The sequence below is a fragment of the Prinia subflava genome, chromosome 8 (genome assembly GCF_021018805.1).
Source record: "Prinia subflava isolate CZ2003 ecotype Zambia chromosome 8, Cam_Psub_1.2, whole genome shotgun sequence".
NCBI classification, from domain to species: Eukaryota; Metazoa; Chordata; class Aves; order Passeriformes; family Cisticolidae; genus Prinia; species Prinia subflava.
This window is the reverse complement of record NC_086254.1, coordinates 17,836,409-17,850,930: the sequence shown is the minus strand read 5'-3', so window position 1 is coordinate 17,850,930 and position 14,522 is coordinate 17,836,409. Positions and strand designations below refer to the sequence as shown.

The 14,522-nt window shown below is 65.8% G+C and overlaps 3 protein-coding genes across 6 annotated transcripts; all 3 read right to left on the bottom strand.

Moving 5' to 3' along the window:
- Window positions 1-1,139: 1,139 nt before the first annotated feature.
- Window positions 1,140-1,862, bottom strand: LOC134553705 (peptide YY-like). The gene is made up of 3 exons (XM_063403726.1): window positions 1,597-1,862; window positions 1,424-1,495; window positions 1,140-1,290 (listed from the first exon to the last, which is right to left on the bottom strand). The coding sequence occupies exons 1-3, from the start codon at window positions 1,764-1,766 to the stop codon at window positions 1,266-1,268; spliced, it is 267 nt and encodes an 88-aa protein (XP_063259796.1). The 5' UTR covers window positions 1,767-1,862; the 3' UTR covers window positions 1,140-1,265.
- A 2,837-nt stretch (window positions 1,863-4,699) lies between these two features.
- Window positions 4,700-7,785, bottom strand: TMEM101 (transmembrane protein 101). 4 transcript variants are annotated; one of them, XR_010081148.1, is made up of 5 exons: window positions 7,458-7,785; window positions 6,518-6,698; window positions 6,259-6,440; window positions 5,741-6,076; window positions 5,524-5,682 (listed from the first exon to the last, which is right to left on the bottom strand). XR_010081148.1 is itself a non-coding variant. In XM_063403722.1 (4 exons), the coding sequence occupies exons 1-4, from the start codon at window positions 7,592-7,594 to the stop codon at window positions 4,916-4,918; spliced, it is 774 nt and encodes a 257-aa protein (XP_063259792.1). In that variant the 5' UTR covers window positions 7,595-7,666; the 3' UTR covers window positions 4,700-4,915. The 4 variants fall into 4 exon arrangements, 2 of the variants coding, with proteins under 2 accessions (XP_063259792.1, XP_063259793.1); XR_010081149.1 differs by having other exon boundaries at window positions 5,528-5,682; window positions 5,798-6,076; XM_063403722.1 differs by lacking the exons at window positions 5,524-5,682; window positions 5,741-6,076 and adding an exon at window positions 4,700-5,224 and having other exon boundaries at window positions 6,294-6,440; window positions 7,458-7,666.
- A 360-nt stretch (window positions 7,786-8,145) lies between these two features.
- On the bottom strand, window positions 8,146-14,505 carry LSM12 (LSM12 homolog). The gene is made up of 5 exons (XM_063403725.1): window positions 14,300-14,505; window positions 12,242-12,375; window positions 10,107-10,216; window positions 9,697-9,823; window positions 8,146-9,113 (listed from the first exon to the last, which is right to left on the bottom strand). The coding sequence occupies exons 1-5, from the start codon at window positions 14,418-14,420 to the stop codon at window positions 9,021-9,023; spliced, it is 585 nt and encodes a 194-aa protein (XP_063259795.1). The 5' UTR covers window positions 14,421-14,505; the 3' UTR covers window positions 8,146-9,020.
- Between the last annotated feature and the right edge of the window lie 17 nt (window positions 14,506-14,522).

Genomic DNA, 14,522 nt, shown 5'->3' with positions numbered 1-14,522 from the left:
CCATCTCTGCCCACCAGGTGTTGCACACCTGCCCACGCTGCCCTCAGCCCCCCATCCCCCCTCACCTTCCTCCTCGGGCAGGGGCGCGGGGACACGGCGGGACGAGGGGACACTGCCGGACACGCCGGGTGCTCGGTGCCGCTGCTGCCACCCCCGGGCTGTGTCACCCTTATATCCCCTGTGCCCCGCTGATGTCACTCGGCCACGCCGCACCTGCGGCCAGGTGCCCACCCGGGCGGGGGGGACAGGGACAGCGGGGGGACAGGGACAGCGAGGGGGACAAGGACAGCTGGCCCCTGGTTAATGTTTGACCCCGCGCCGAGGGGGCTCCGGGGGGACAGGACACGGGTGTCCGGCCCCACGGAGGGACAGAGGGACAGCTGCGGGGACAGAGGGGGGACAGGGGCACAGCCAGGGGGTGGCAGGAGTGGACAGAGGGGTGGGGAGGGGGACAGGGGACAGTGGAGGGGCAGACAGAGGGACCTGGGGGGATCTGGGGCAGTGTTGGGGTGAGGGACGGGGGGGCCACAGCCACCACCACTGCGGCCGTGGGGACAGGACTGTCCCCAGGGTCCCCCCGCGGCCACGTGGGGGGCAGAGGGACACGGGACCCCAGCCCTGGCACAGTCCTCACACGGGGGGGCCCGATGGTGTCAGTGCCCCCCGCCAGCGCCCCCCACGCCCAGGACCCCCACCCCAACCCCCCGCGAGTGTCCAGCCCCTGCTCCAGCCCCATCACAGCCCCCCCAGCACCCCACATTCACCAGCACCCCCCTCACCCCCCACCCCGGGCACCCCAGGGTGCCCCAGCCCCCAGCTCACCCCCTCCCACCCTTCCCCACGCACCCCCTCCTCCAAAATCCCCATCCCCTCCACTGCACTCCCCTCCTTTCACCCTCCACCCCCCTGACCCCCTCCCTGCGCCCCCTCCCTGCGCCCCCTCGCTCCTGTCCCCTGTCCCTCCCACCCCTCCCTCCCCAGCCGCCCCCTCCCCGTCCCCCCGAGCCCCCCGAGCCCCCCGAGCCCCCCGAGCCCCGCACACGGCGCGGACCCGGCCGTGCCCACGGTCCTGCTCTTTATTGTCACTGCGGGGCCACGCGGGACCCCCGACAGCGATGGGGAGGGGACGGGGTGGGGGGCGCCCCCGGGCCGAGTCTGGGGGTCCCCGGCCCTCCAGCGGGGGGTCCCGCGCTGGCCCTGGGTCCCCTGGGGGGACCTGGAGAGGTGGGGAGGATTTTGGGGACACGGGGGGCTGGGCGGGGCGGTCACCACGAGGAGTCGTCATCGTACCTGTGGAAGAGCTGGTGTGAGCAAAGGGGGACCCCCGACCCCCCCCGGGGCCCCGAACAGCCCCGGGACCCCCACCCCGGTCCCTGTCCCTGCCCGCGGGGCCACGGGAGGGGACGGCGACAGCGACACTGACCGTGACCTGTCACTGCCGGCCCCCAGGAGCAGCTCCGGCACCGCGGCGGCGGGGCTGGCGCGTTTCCCGTACCTGCGGGACACGGGCACGCGCGTGAGCTGCGGGGACCCCGCGGGGGCGCGCACGGGGACAGGGTCGCGGTGCCGAGGGGACGCGGTGACACCGGCGCTCACCTCTGCCGTGTGACCAGGTTGATGTAGTGGCGGAGGGCCGAGAAGTACCGCGCCATCTCCTCGGGGGACGCGTCCTCACCGGGGCTCTCGGGTTTCGGGGGGTACGCGGCCGCCAGGCACAGCAGGGCACACAGGGACAGGGCCACCAGCGCGCGCGGGGATGTCACCATCTGCGGGGGACGGGGGCGAGGGGCGGCCGTGGCTGCGCGTGGGGCACCCCCGGGTGCTCCCACCACCCTCGGGACCCCCAACCCAGCTCTGCCCCCCCAAACCCCGGGGCCCCGTTCCCTGTGGGAGCAGCACTCCCTCAAACGCCCCCAGCTCCCCAAGAGTTTGTTTCAACCCCACGCGGGACCCCAGCCCCACTCAAGGGACAGCTTCACCCGCGGGACCCCCCCCCATATCCCACGGGGACATCTCCCTTCCAGAGCCCCCCTCAGTGTCCCCAAGGGAGCTGTCCCACCCCAAAGGACCCCAGAGACCCACGTGCCCCCCAAGGGACCCCTCCCTGCAGGGACCCCGCAGGTCCCCGGGGTGATTGTCCCTCCCGGGGTCCCGACCCCCCCTCGGGGCCCCCGGGACCCCCGCCCGTCCCGCACTCACGATGGCAGAGGTGGCGGGGAGGGCCTGGCCGTGGGGTGACAGTGCCGGGGACACGGCGGCTCCGGCACGGCCCGGGTTTTATAGCCCTGGGGGGGCTGGAGGCTCCTCCCTCACGCGTGACAAACCCACGGGCACGCAGGACCTGCGGCCCCCCCGCCACGGCCGGGGGACACGTGCCAGCTCCTTGTCACTGTCCCCAGCACAGCCCCCCAGCCTGGGGCACGGAGCGGCTGCGGAGGAGAGCGTGGGGACACGGGGGGGACACACGGGGGACACACGGACACGGGGGGGACACACGGACACGGGACACGCATGTGGCCACAGGACACGGGCATGGCAATGCCAGATGGGCACGGGACGTGGGCACAGGTGTGACATGTCACCACGGCACTCAGGTGAGGCAGCCAGGACACATCTGGCACATGACAGATGTGACAGGCAGGCACAGGGACATGGATGTGACACACAACGTGGGGTGCACGGGGACAGGGAATGGACACGGATGTCACAGGCAGCCGTGGCTCGAGGACACAGGACACGGATGTCACACGCAGCCGTGGCACACAAACCTGCCCTGAGACAGCCTCGGGGTGTGACAGTGGGACACAGGGACATCAGCCACACGCAGGGACACAAACATGGCACGTGGGACACGACCCACGGCCCTGGCACAAGCCACCCATGGGGGACAGTGGAGGGGACAGACACCCACAGCCACGGCTGCCTCAGTTTCCCCAGACTGGGCACGAAGCCGCCACTGCAGCCGTGCCACCGCAGCCCCGCCAGCGCCATCGACCGCTGTCACCACCCCCAGGACGGATGAGGTGGCCTTTGCAGCCCCCCGCGCGGGGACATTAATCCGGTATGGATTTCCCATTAAGGAGCAATCTGCGAGAAACTGAGGCACGGAGGGACGCGGCGGGGACGTGCCCGCCGGGCGGGGGCCACCAAGGCCACCGTGGGGGTGCCGGGATGGGGACAGGTGGCACAAGGGGGTCCCCAAAAACACCGGGCTGGCCCCACCCAGCTGCAGCCGCATCCACGGCCGGTGGGGCGGAGGGGACACGGCCCGTGGGGACACCGTGGGGCGCCACCAGCCCGGCTGGAGGCGACACGGGAGGGTGCCAGCCCCGGCCGGAGGGGACGCGCTCCCCGCTCCTGCCCCGGTTGTCACCCCGGCCAGCGGCGCGGCTGGTGGCGCTGTCCCCCGTGGCGTGGCCGCGCGGTGACACCGCCGGGCCGCGGGGACACGCGCGGGAGGCCCGGGCCGGGCGGCGCCGGGGGCGGCCCCGCAGCCCCCCCGGGCCGAGCCTGTCACGGCCCCGCGGAGCTGACGGGACCGAGGGGGCTGCGGGGACCCCCCCGTGTCCGGGGAAACTGAGGCAGCGCGGCTGGGTCCTGCACCCCCCTCCCCGCACAGGTGGGGACCCCACCTCCGCGACACTGTCCCCGCGTTGTCACAGAGGTCCCGGGGTGAGGAGCGGCAGCCGCGGGGGCGCTCGGGGGAGGCGGGAGCTTTCTGCCCCATTTACCCGGTGACAGCAAACAGAATTTTCCAAAGGTCACAGGATGGCTCTGCCGCCGGGGGGGGCGCGGCTGCACCCCCGGGCGCGGGGGGACCCCGATGGGGACAGCACGGGGGGGGTCCCCTGCATGCCCGCACCGCCCCAGGGGCCGTGAGGAGGAAGAGGAGGGTCCGGGGGTGCAGGAGCCGCCGGGGGGGTCCCGGGGCCGAGGAGTCGCGGGGCCCCCCCGAGCAAACAGGGCTCTGCCGCCTGCCCGCGTTTTATGGCCCCGGTTCCGCCGGAGGCGCATTAGGGCCCCCCGGAGGAAGCCCCTTATCAGCGCTGTTTGCTTTTCCGGACAGGGCGGGGGACAAGGACACCTGCACAGGCCACGGGGGGGACAAGGACACAGCCCTTCCCGGGGGGGGGGGGGACAAGGACACAGCCCTGCCCGGGGGGGGGACAAGGACACCTGCCCTGCCCTGCCACGGGGGGACAAGGACACCTGCCCTGCCCAGGGGGACACACACACAGCCCAGGGACAGGACGAGGACAGTGAGGACAGCCCGCGGGGACCCTGGGGGTTGCCAGCCTCTCCCTGCATCCACAGGACCCCTGCCCGTGCAGAACACCCACAGAACACCCCCAGCCCCTCCACCAGGTCCCCACAGTGGCTCCCCCTCCGCCCCTCACACTCATCTCCCCCCCAGACCTGCCCCCCACAGTGGCTCCCCATGAAGGTCCCCCAAAACAGCCCCTCCACCCCGCGCCCCCCGAGGAGCTCTGCCCTCCAAGCTCCCCAGAGCAGCTCCCCCGAAGCAGTCACCTCCCAAAGTGACTGCTCTGAAGCAGTTCCTCCCTCACAATCAGCTCCCCAAAGCGTTCCCACACTGCAGCTCCAGGACCCCAAAAGCATTTTCTGCCCCCAAAAGCTGCAGCCCCTCACCCTGGCACCCAAAGCCCTCGGGGTGAGACATTAAAGATTTCTCAGTGCATCAGTAAAAATACATTTTTTTGGGTGGGGTGGGGAGCAATGACACCCCTCAGCAGCGAGAGGAGCCCTGACCACACAGTGGCCACCACCCCCCAGGCAGGACCCACCCCCCGACCCGAAATGACCAAATATTTACAAACAACACAAAAATAAAGAGAAAAAAAAAAAAAAAGAATAAATAGCGGCACTCCTTACAAAACCCCTCCCCTGCCCATCCTCATCCGTCGGTGGCCAGGATGACCACGGCGCCGAAGATGCCGACGTTCTGGCCGATGAGCTTCATCTGGTTCCAGAACTCGACGCGGCGCCGCGCGTGCCAGTAGCGCAGGTTGCCGTCGATGAGGAGGATGGCGGGAGGAAGCAGCACCGCCAGCACCTGCGCGGCCGCCCGCACGTAGCAGCCCGACAGGAAGGCCAGCGCCAGCAGCCCGTAGAGCAGGAACAGCAGCTGCAGCGCCAGCTCGCCCCCCAGCAGGTGATCCAGGTACGCCAGGCGGTCCTCGGTGCTGTGCTGCAGCGAGTAGGCCTGCGGGGACACCGCGGGGACACCGCGGGGACAACGGGGGCGCTGGCGGTGGGGATGGGGCGTGGGGGCAATGGCAGTGCCAGTGTAAGGGGACAACGGGGACCTGGGGTGTGATGGCACTGGGAACACCCACAGAGGAGTTCTGCCCTGGGGGGACCTGGGGTGTGGTGGCACTGGTGACAATGGCAGTGCCAGTCCAAGGGGACAACGGGGACCTAGGGTTTGGTGGCACTGGTGACAGTGGCAGTGCCAGTGTAAGGGGACAACAGGGACCTGGGGTGTGGTGGCACCGGTGACAATGGCAGTGCCAGTCCAAGGGGACAACGGGGACCTAGGGTTTGGTGGCGCTGGTGACAGTGGCAGTGCCAGTGTTAGGGGACAGCGGGGACCTGGGGTGTGGTGGCACTGGTGCAATGGCAGTGCCAGTCTAAGGTTTGATCCTTGGGGACAACGGGGACCTGGGGTGTGGTGGCACTGGTGACAGTGGCAGTGCCAGTGTAAGGGGACAACAGGGACCTGGGGTTTGGTGGCACTGGTGACAGTGGCAGTGCCAGTGTAAGGGGACCTGGGGACCTGCGGTGTGGTGGCACTGGTGGCACCCACAGAGTTCTGCCCCAGGGGGATTAGGGGACACAGTGTGGTGGCACTGGTGGCAACAATCACCCAAGGCTCCTCCCCCAAGGACAGCCGCTGCCCGAGGGGACAGAGCGGGTCGGGGCGTGGTGGCACTGCGGGGACACACGGCCCTGTCCCCCCGGGCTCCTGTCCCGCCCTGAGGCTCCCGCCAGAGACGATTTGGGGCACTGCAGGCGCCGTCCCGAGGCTGCTCCCGCAGGGCAGGGGTGGCCCCACTCCGGGCTGTCCCCCCGGGCTGTCCCCACGCTGTCCCCGCCCGTCCTCCGGGCTGTCCCCGGGCTGTCCCCGCCCGTCCTCCGGGCTGTCCCCGGGCTGTCCCCGCCCGTCCTCCGGGCTGTCCCCCGGGCTGTCCCCGGGCTGTCCCCCCGGGCTGTCCCCAGGCTGTCCCCCGGGCTGTCCCCGGGCTGTCCCCGCGCTGTCCCCGTGCCGGTACCTGGCAGATGAGGTAGATGCCCAGGAACACCTGGCCCGTGGACTGCAGCGAGCGGCTGCGCGGTTTCTGCCGGTAGAGCTCCCCGGCGCCGCTGGCCAGGATCAGGAAGCCGCCGATGATGGCGATGGTGCGCGAGTACATCCGCACCTGCGGGGGCAGCACCGGCGCCGGTCAGCGCCGCGCCGGGGCCGCCCGGGGGGCACCGGGGGCCGCGGGGGGCTCACCTTGAGCCAGTCGCCGTAGTGGACGTGGCCCCCGACGTGCGCGGCGTAGGTGGCCACGGCGAGCTGCAGCGCGGCGCCCAGCGCGAACCAGCGCCGCTTCACCCCGAACGACATGAAACTGGCACAGAGCACGGCCGCGCCCATGTCCACGTACAGGTACGGCACCGGGATGTCCGGCTGCCTGCGGGGCACGGCCCGGTCACCGCCGAGCCCCCGGAGCCCGCTGGAGGGCACGGGGCGGCCGCAGCCCCGCAGAGCCGCTCCGTGCCCCGGTGCTGCTCTGATCCCGTCCTAAGACCCCAAACCCCGCTGCAGGGTACGGGGCAGTCACAGCCCCACAGAGCCCCCTCCGTGCCCCCGGTGCTGCTCTGATCCCTTCCCCAGAGCCCAAATCCTGCTCCAGCCACAGCCCCGCAGAGCCTCCGGTGCTGCTCCATCCCCTTCCCCAGACCCCAAACCCTGCTCCAGGTTATGGGGCAGCCCTGCCCCGCAGAGCCCCTCCGTGCCCCCGGTGCTGCTGCTCCGTTTCCTTCCCCAGAGCCCAGCGCCGCCCGGGTCTCCCCTCAGCTCCGTGCCCCACCTGGAGAACTCCGCCCGTCCCAGCCCCACCGAGGGTCGCTCTCACCCGGAGCAGCCCCACACGAACCCCGCAGCCCCCCAGGCCCCACAGCCCCCTCCAGGCTCTCCCAGCAGCAGCGCCCCAAAGCAGCCTGGGGCTCCCCCAGCCCCCCACACCAGCCTGGGGCTCCCCCAGCCCCCCACACCAGCCTGGGGCTCCCCCAGCCCCTCCCGGCCCCACAACCATCTCCAGGCCTCGCAGCACCCACAGACCCTGGCCAGCCTCAGCCCCGCGCCCGGCCCTGCCCGCAGCCCCTCCCAGGCCCGGCCTCCCCACGAACGCCTGAAGGCCCCCGGGCCGTGCCGCCCCCCGGGCGCGCACCGGCGCAGGTCGGCGCGCTCGGCGCAGAGGAGCAGCCCGCTGAAGCAGTGCCAGAAGGGGAAGCGGGTGAGGAGGACGCCGCCGCCCGCCGTGAGCAGGCGCAGCGCCCGCCGCCTCCACCCGCGGCCCGCCGCCATCACCGGGCCGTCCCGCCGGAAGTGCCGCGCCGGAAGTGCCGCCTCGCCGACCAATCAGCGCCGCCCAGCGCCCTGCCAGAGGAAAGCCACGCCCCTGCTACAAACCACGCCCCTTTAATGGCGCACCCCATTCCCCCGAGGCCGCGCCCCTCCATTCAAACCGCGTCCGCCGCCCCGGAGCCGCGCCCAGCTCCGGAACAGCCGCTCCCACCGCGCCTCCATCCTGCCCGGGCCGCGCCTGCCCCTCAGACCGCGCCCCTGCCAGCGAAACCCGGCCCGTGCCCTAAACCGCGCCCAATCAATCAAAGAAACCTTCATTGGAATAGCCGCGCCAGGCCCCGCCCCCTCCGCTAAAACCACGCCCCCAACACAGGCCACACCCACTCACCGCTAAACCACGCCCCGCACAGGCCACACCCACTCACCACTAAACCACGCCCACCCGCCAAGCCACGCCCATCCCGCCAAGCCACGCCCCCGAGAGGCCACGCCCCCCTAGAGGCCACGTCCTCCGTGAGGCCACGCCCCCATTGAGCCCCCACAGACTCCGGTGATGGTTAAAAAAATTTCGGGTTTTTATTGTTTTTTGCTAAACAAGACTAAAAAATTTTCCTTTTTTTTTTCTTTTTTTAATTTTTTTTTTAATCTTTAACTTTCCTAAAGGCAGGGCTTGAATTGTTTTGAGTTTGATCTGCTTTTTTTTTTTTTTCTTTAATAATTAAAAAAACCCAAAAAACAACAAAAGGAAACAAAACAAGGGAGGGGTTGGGTCGTGGCAAAAAAAAAATTTAAAATTAAAAAAGAAATTAAAAATTAAATGAAAAAGGGCAAAAAATTTAAAAACATAAAGGAAATGGGGGGAAAACCCCAAATCCAGGTTCTGGCTGCTCCCAGGGGGGTGTTAGAGGGATATTTTGCCACAACCCTGCTAGAAGCAGACAAATATTTAAAGAACATTTTAATATATATTCATATATATATTTAAAGATAAGAAAAATAAGACTAGTTCAAGCCTTGCCCTGTGCAAACAAAATTAAAACGAGACCACGTTGGTCACAGGGGTCCCGGGTCGGCCACCACAGTCAGCTCGTTAGTTTTATTTTCTGGGGGGTTTTGGGAAAAGAGGGAGGCAGGAATTGGGAAGAAAAAAAAAAAAAAAACACCAAAAAATAAAATTAACAGAGTCTGACTGGCTGGAGGGAGAAACCATGGCGGAAAAACAAAGTCTGTTAGTCAAGTAATGCGTGAGGAGCTTTAAATTATTCTCTTTTCTCGTTTGTTTTAAAGTCTAAAGTTTGGAATTGGTTGAGATTCCCCAAAAAAAAAAAGAAAAAAAAAAGAAAAAAAAAAAAGGAAATAAAAGTTGAAGGTGCCCCCGGTGCCGCCTCCGGGGAGGGGACACGGGGACAGCAGAGCCCAGGTGGCCTCAGGATGACAGGGACGTGTCCTTCTGTGTCTGCTGTGCTTGTGAACGCTGCAGGACCTTCTGGCTTTCCACGTCCCGAAAGTGTTTCTCCACCTGGGGGAAAGGAGAGAGGAAAAGGAGAGAGGGGAAAAGGAGAGAGGGGAGAAAAGGAGAGAGGGGAAAAAAGGAGAGAGGGGAAAAAAAGGAGAGAGGGGAAAAAAAGGAGAGAGGGGAAAAAAAGGAGAGAGGGGAAAAAAGGAGAGAGGGGAAAAAAAGGAGAGAGGGAAAAAAAAGGAGAGAGGGGAAAGGAGAGAGGGGAAAGGAGAGAGGGGAAAGGAGAGAGGGGAAAGGAGAGAGGGGAAAGGAGAGAGGGGAAAGGAGAGAGGGGAAAGGAGAGAGCAGAAAGGGAGAAGGGAAAGGAGGGGTTTATGGAAGGAAAGGTGCCCAGGAGGGGCTGGAGGACCCCAGGGTGGGCTGCAGGGGTCTGGGGTGTCCCCAGGGAGGTGACACCCACCCAGTCCTCCCAGTGCCCCCAGCCCCTGCTCACCATTTCCAACACGCGGCTCAAAAAGGGGAGGGGGATCCCAGGAGGGTCTCCCCAGCCCAGGAGGGTCCCGGTGTCCCCAGGAGGGTCCCGGTGTCCCCAGGGCCGTGTCCCCAGGGCCGTGTCCCCTCCCTGTCCCCAGCCCACACTCACTATTTTGCGTACGTGGCTCAGGGCGCTCCCCTCTTTGCCTTTGCAGTTCTCCACCTGGTACGGAGGGGCAATGACAACTTCTTCCATCACCACGATGTTCTTCTCCTGCCATTTACAGTCTTTGATGCTGAGGGGAGGGACAACGGATCAGGGAACCGCTGCAAAGGCACCGCTGCCCCCGGGGTGGGCCTGTGCCCCCCTGAGGGGGCAAAGAGCCCCCCAAACACCCCGGGGTGCAGCTGGAGAGGGGTGGGATGTGCCAGGAAGGGGCAGGAGAGGGCAGGGAGCCCCCCTCCCCCTGAGGATCCCACCCAGCACATCCCAGGGGGAACCCCGAGGGACCCAGCCATGGGAACCCCCCAAAAAGGAGCGAGGGGACCCCCAGGTGGGCACCCCGAGGGGGCACTCACGTCTTATGGATGGTCTGGAAGAGCTGCTGCCCCTCCAGAGAGACACCAGCACTAATTGCATACGCCTGACTCATCTTCTCCTCCTTCTCCGTCCGTGCTTTGTTGGCAAGCTGGGAACACACGGGGCAGGGAATGGGGCTGGGGGCGGCACACGGGGACCCCCGGGCACGGCTCTGCCCCCTGTGGTGCCAGCCTGAACTCCCCTTCTGGGGACCCTCACCCCTGCCAGGGTCTCCCAGAGATCTGGGGGATGCTGGTGCCACCTTCTCACACTCTGCTCTGGCCTCCCCTGGGCCTTTCTGAATTAATTCTGGAATGAGGTGCAAACCCCCCTCACTGCTCAGCCCACCTGGGGAAGAGGAGCCTGGAATACACCTGGGAGTAAACTCCACACAGGAGTACGAGCAGCTTCAGCCTGCAGCAGTTGGTTTGGTCCCAAAAGCAACCAGAGTTGGTTATCTGGGAGTCTCACCCGTGTGTGGGGAGGTGATCACACACGGGGTGCTGGAACAGAGGGAAACCCCGACCCTGGCATCCCCCAGGGCTGTGGGAGGAGGAGGGAGCAGCCCCTGGAGGAGCAGCCTCGGACCAGTGGCCTTTTCCTGGCGGAGGAGCCACATCAGCACCGTCCCTCCTCTTCCTCCCCCTGGAGCCTCCTCAGCCCTGGGAGCACACCCGGAGCTGGACTGGCTCCCTGCTGCTGGCTGAGGGGCTTCACCCCTTCCAAAGCCCCTCTGAGGGGCCGAGCTGCCTGACTGGGGACACTTCAGTCCCTGTCCCAGCCACGCCTGTCCCCTCCTGGTGGCCCAGGGAGCAGCCACTGCTCCCTGTGTGCTCCCTGAGTGCCTCAGCAGGTGTGAATGGAGGAGTCACCCCCTGCTCCTCCGGGTGAATGAGGGGATTCACAGCAAGGAGGGACCCTCGGGGACACCAGGGCCATGCCAGGGTCCCCCAGGGCCAGGGTGGCCCCTAATGCCGCCCTGGGTGCCGGCAGGCCGGGGGGATCAAGGGGATCCCTCCAAAATCTGCCTGTGATGGCTGTGCCCCCTCCTCTGGGCAGTGCCAGCCCCGTGGGACAGGAGTGTCCCCAACGGTCCCCAACTCTCTGGTTCCCTGGAGCACTGCCAGCGCTCCCACGTGCCCACAGCTCCTTCTCCCAGTACAACCAGTACCAGCCATGCACAGCCCAGCACAGCCCCAGCCCAGCCTGGGCAGAGCCCCACAGAACCCCCCTCCTGCCACTGGAGCAGCCCCTTCCCCCTCGACCCCGCCTGTTATTTCCCCACACAGCAAATCCCCAGTTACTGGGATGCTGGAAAAGCCCCAGTGAGCACTGGGATCCCTGAGGGGCTCCCCTGGGGCTGGCTCCCAGGATGTCACTCGCTGCAGTGACAGCCACCAGCCACATCCTGGTGGCAGCTGTGGCATCCTCGGAGGTGCTAATCCATCGGGAAGGGGACAGACACCCACCAGTGCCACCTGTGTGACACAAAATCCCAGAGAGGTGTCCCTGTGGGACAAGGAGGTGACAACTGGCACCCCACACCTGAGCTCCCCTTCTTTCACACCACTGGGAATCGGCAGTAATCCCATTCCAGGATGGGTGAAAAGCAATTCCTCAGGATTCCACGAGTTCCACATCTTTACCCCTCCTGTCCACTCCAAAATGCCAAAATTTAGACCCAAAATAGAGACCCAAAATAGCATCATCCAGCCCCCAAACACCGCCATCCAGACCCAAACTACCAAAGCCCAGGCTCAAAATCCAAGCCCCAAAATAAGAACTTTAGATCCCAAAAATACCAAAACCCAGGTCCCCAAATGCCAAAAATCCAGACATAAAACCCGGGCCCCAAAACCACCCAAAACCCAGGCCCTAAATGCCCAAAATCCAGGCCCCAAAACCACCCAAAACCCAGGCCCTAAATGCCCAAAGTCCAGACCCTAAACCCAACAAAATGCAGCCCCAAAGTGACAAATCCAGAGGCCAAATGCTGAACCCCAGACCCGAATCACCGAAGCCCAGAGGCAGAGGGGAGCTTTGGGAAGCTGTGCTGGGAGCAGGCGAGCCCAGAGTGGATCCCTGGATCCCTGCAGGGTTCCCGGGGGTCCCTGGGCCAGGGGGGCTCTCTCACCTTGCTGACGTTGAGGGAGGCTAAAGGGGGAGGCGTTTCCGTGCGGTCATTGATTATTTCCACTTCTGACACGTACTGTAAGTTTACGAGCAGGATGTCTGCGTGGTTGGGCTTGCCACTGGAAGAGGGGCATTCTGCAGGGGGGTTAAGGAAAATAAATCCAGGTTTGGGTTATTTATCCCCCAGGAGCACACCGGGAGGAGGCTGCCTTTGTGGGAAGCTCCTGTGCTTGGGATAATCTGTGATCCCCACAGAGCTCTCATCTCTCTCTGGAGCTCTCTGGTGCTGATCCTGCTCTATCCCAACTCCAGACTGAGTTTTCCAGTCCTGGCTCACCAGCACCAGCCCAGATTGGTGGGGTGAGGCAGCACCACCAAATCTGCACTTTTTCCACCAGAACTCTTTCCTCCTGCAGGGCAGCCTCGCTGGGAGCATTCCCTGTTCTGGGAGGGAGGGAATTCCCAGGAGAGGGACACACAAGGTTTGTTGTTGGTGAATTGCTCCCCCCAAAAAAACCCCACCCGTTCCAGAGCTGACAGGGATTCCTGCACGATTCCTCTGCTCCCATGAGGATGGATGGATCCCTGGATGGATCCCTGGGTGGATCCCTGGATGGATCCATGGATGGATCCCTGGATGGATGGATCCCTGGATGGATCCCTGGATGGATCCATGGATGGATCCCTGGATGGATCCATGGATGGATGGATCCCTGGATGGATCCCTGGATGGATCCATGGATGGATCCATGGATGGATCCCTGGATGGATCCCTGGATGGAGCACAGCACCGAGAGCCTCCTCCATGCCAACACCATCTCTTCCTGGAAGAGACCCTCGTGCAAGTCCCTGTTCCTCTCCCAGGCCCCCTCAGCACAAGGTGGAGCCCTCTAAAAAACGCCCTCCAGTGCTGAGGAGAAAGCCAGGGAATCCCAGCCTCTCCCTCTGGATCAGCTGGAGCATCCCAGCTTCGGGAGGAAGAGCTGCACAAGGGCCTTTCCTGTTGTGTTTCCCACAGCCACAAAATCCTCTTCCAGCTCCTCATTCCCTGCAGAACCCACCCCTGGGCCCCCAGAACGCCAGCCCTGAGCTGGGCTTTCACCTTCCCCCCTCTCCTGGGTCCCTCCACTCATTTCCAAACCCCCTTGGCTTTTCCCATTCCGTGCAGATTCCAAACAAAACCATTTCCATGTATATTCACACTGGGGGGGTAGGGAACACCCCACTGCCCCCACTCACCCCAACACAGGGCTCCCCAAACCCCTCTGCAGTGCACACCACACTGCCCCCCTCCAGGGCTCCTCACCGCCCCCCAAAAAACCTCCGGGACACCACAGCCCCCCCAAAAACCTCCGGGACACCACAGCCCCCCAAAAAAACCTCCGGGACACCACAGCCCCCCCATTCTCCCCAAAACTGGGCGTCCTCTCTCCCCCCATTCAACCCAGTACAGGGCTCCCCAAAAGCTCTTTATAACACAGGGCCCCTCATTCCCCTCAACACAGCCCTCCTCACTCCCCCCAAAAACTCCCTGTAGGACCCCCCACATCCCCCTCACCCCCCTCAGGGCCCAGCACAGGGCTCCCCAAGCCCCCATTCCCCGCGATCCCCCCTTCACCCCGATCCCCCACTCACCCCGATCCCCCACTCACCCCGATCCCCCACTCACCCCGATCCCCCTTCACCCCGATCCCCCACTCACCCCGATCCCCCCCTTCACCCCGATCCCCCACTCACCCCGATCCCCCTTCACCCCGATCCCCCACTCACCCCGATCCCCCCTTCACCCCGATCCCCCACTCACCCCGATCCCGGGGCTCTCCGGCTCCCCCAGCCCTCCCTGCCGGGCTCCCCGTGCCCCGCTCCCTCGGGGGTCTCCCGCGGCCCCTCAGACCCCTCCCTGTCGCCGCCCACCGCGATCCCCTCACACCCCCTCCCCTCCTCCCCCCTTTCCCCTCCCTCCCTCACGCCCCCCCCTCCCCATCGGGCGGGCCGCAGAGGCCCGAGCGGGCCGCGCCGGGGCCGGGACCAGCGCGGCGAGGCGCGGGCGGGTGGATACTGAGCGCCAGCATCTTGCTGGGGTAGTCGAAGGCGACGACCTCGCCCTGGAGGCGCTGCTCCTGGCAGGTGCGGCAGGACACCTGGCTGCCCACGCTGAAGTACTCGCCCGGCGCCGCCATCTTGTCCGCCCGCAGCGCCCGCGGCTCCGCTCGCCTCGGCCAGGCGCGGCGGGGGCGGGGCCGCGCGGCAGCGAGGGCGGGGATTGGCGCTCCGCCCCGCCG

Excerpts from the sequence above, each read along its gene's own strand:
- LOC134553705 (XM_063403726.1), bottom strand. The coding sequence starts at position 1,766 with ATGGTGACATCCCCGCGCGCGCTGGTGGCCCTGTCCCTGTGTGCCCTG. Across the intron at positions 1,496-1,596 it reads AACCTGGTCACACGGCAGAG|GTACGGGAAACGCGCCAGCC; the intron begins GTGAGCGCCGGT and ends CGTGTCCCGCAG. Across the intron at positions 1,291-1,423 it reads GCCGGCAGTGACAGGTCACG|GTACGATGACGACTCCTCGT; the intron begins GTCAGTGTCGCT and ends GCTCTTCCACAG.
- TMEM101 (XM_063403722.1), bottom strand. The coding sequence starts at position 7,594 with ATGGCGGCGGGCCGCGGGTGGAGGCGGCGGGCGCTGCGCCTGCTCACG. Across the intron at positions 6,699-7,457 it reads GAGCGCGCCGACCTGCGCCG|GCAGCCGGACATCCCGGTGC; the intron begins GTGCGCGCCCGG and ends CGTGCCCCGCAG. Across the intron at positions 6,441-6,517 it reads ACTACGGCGACTGGCTCAAG|GTGCGGATGTACTCGCGCAC; the intron begins GTGAGCCCCCCG and ends CTGCCCCCGCAG.
- LSM12 (XM_063403725.1), bottom strand. The coding sequence starts at position 14,420 with ATGGCGGCGCCGGGCGAGTACTTCAGCGTGGGCAGCCAGGTGTCCTGC. Across the intron at positions 12,376-14,299 it reads CAGCAAGATGCTGGCGCTCA|AATGCCCCTCTTCCAGTGGC; the intron begins GTATCCACCCGC and ends ACCCCCCTGCAG. Across the intron at positions 10,217-12,241 it reads CCTCCCTCAACGTCAGCAAG|CTTGCCAACAAAGCACGGAC; the intron begins GTGAGAGAGCCC and ends GTGTGTTCCCAG.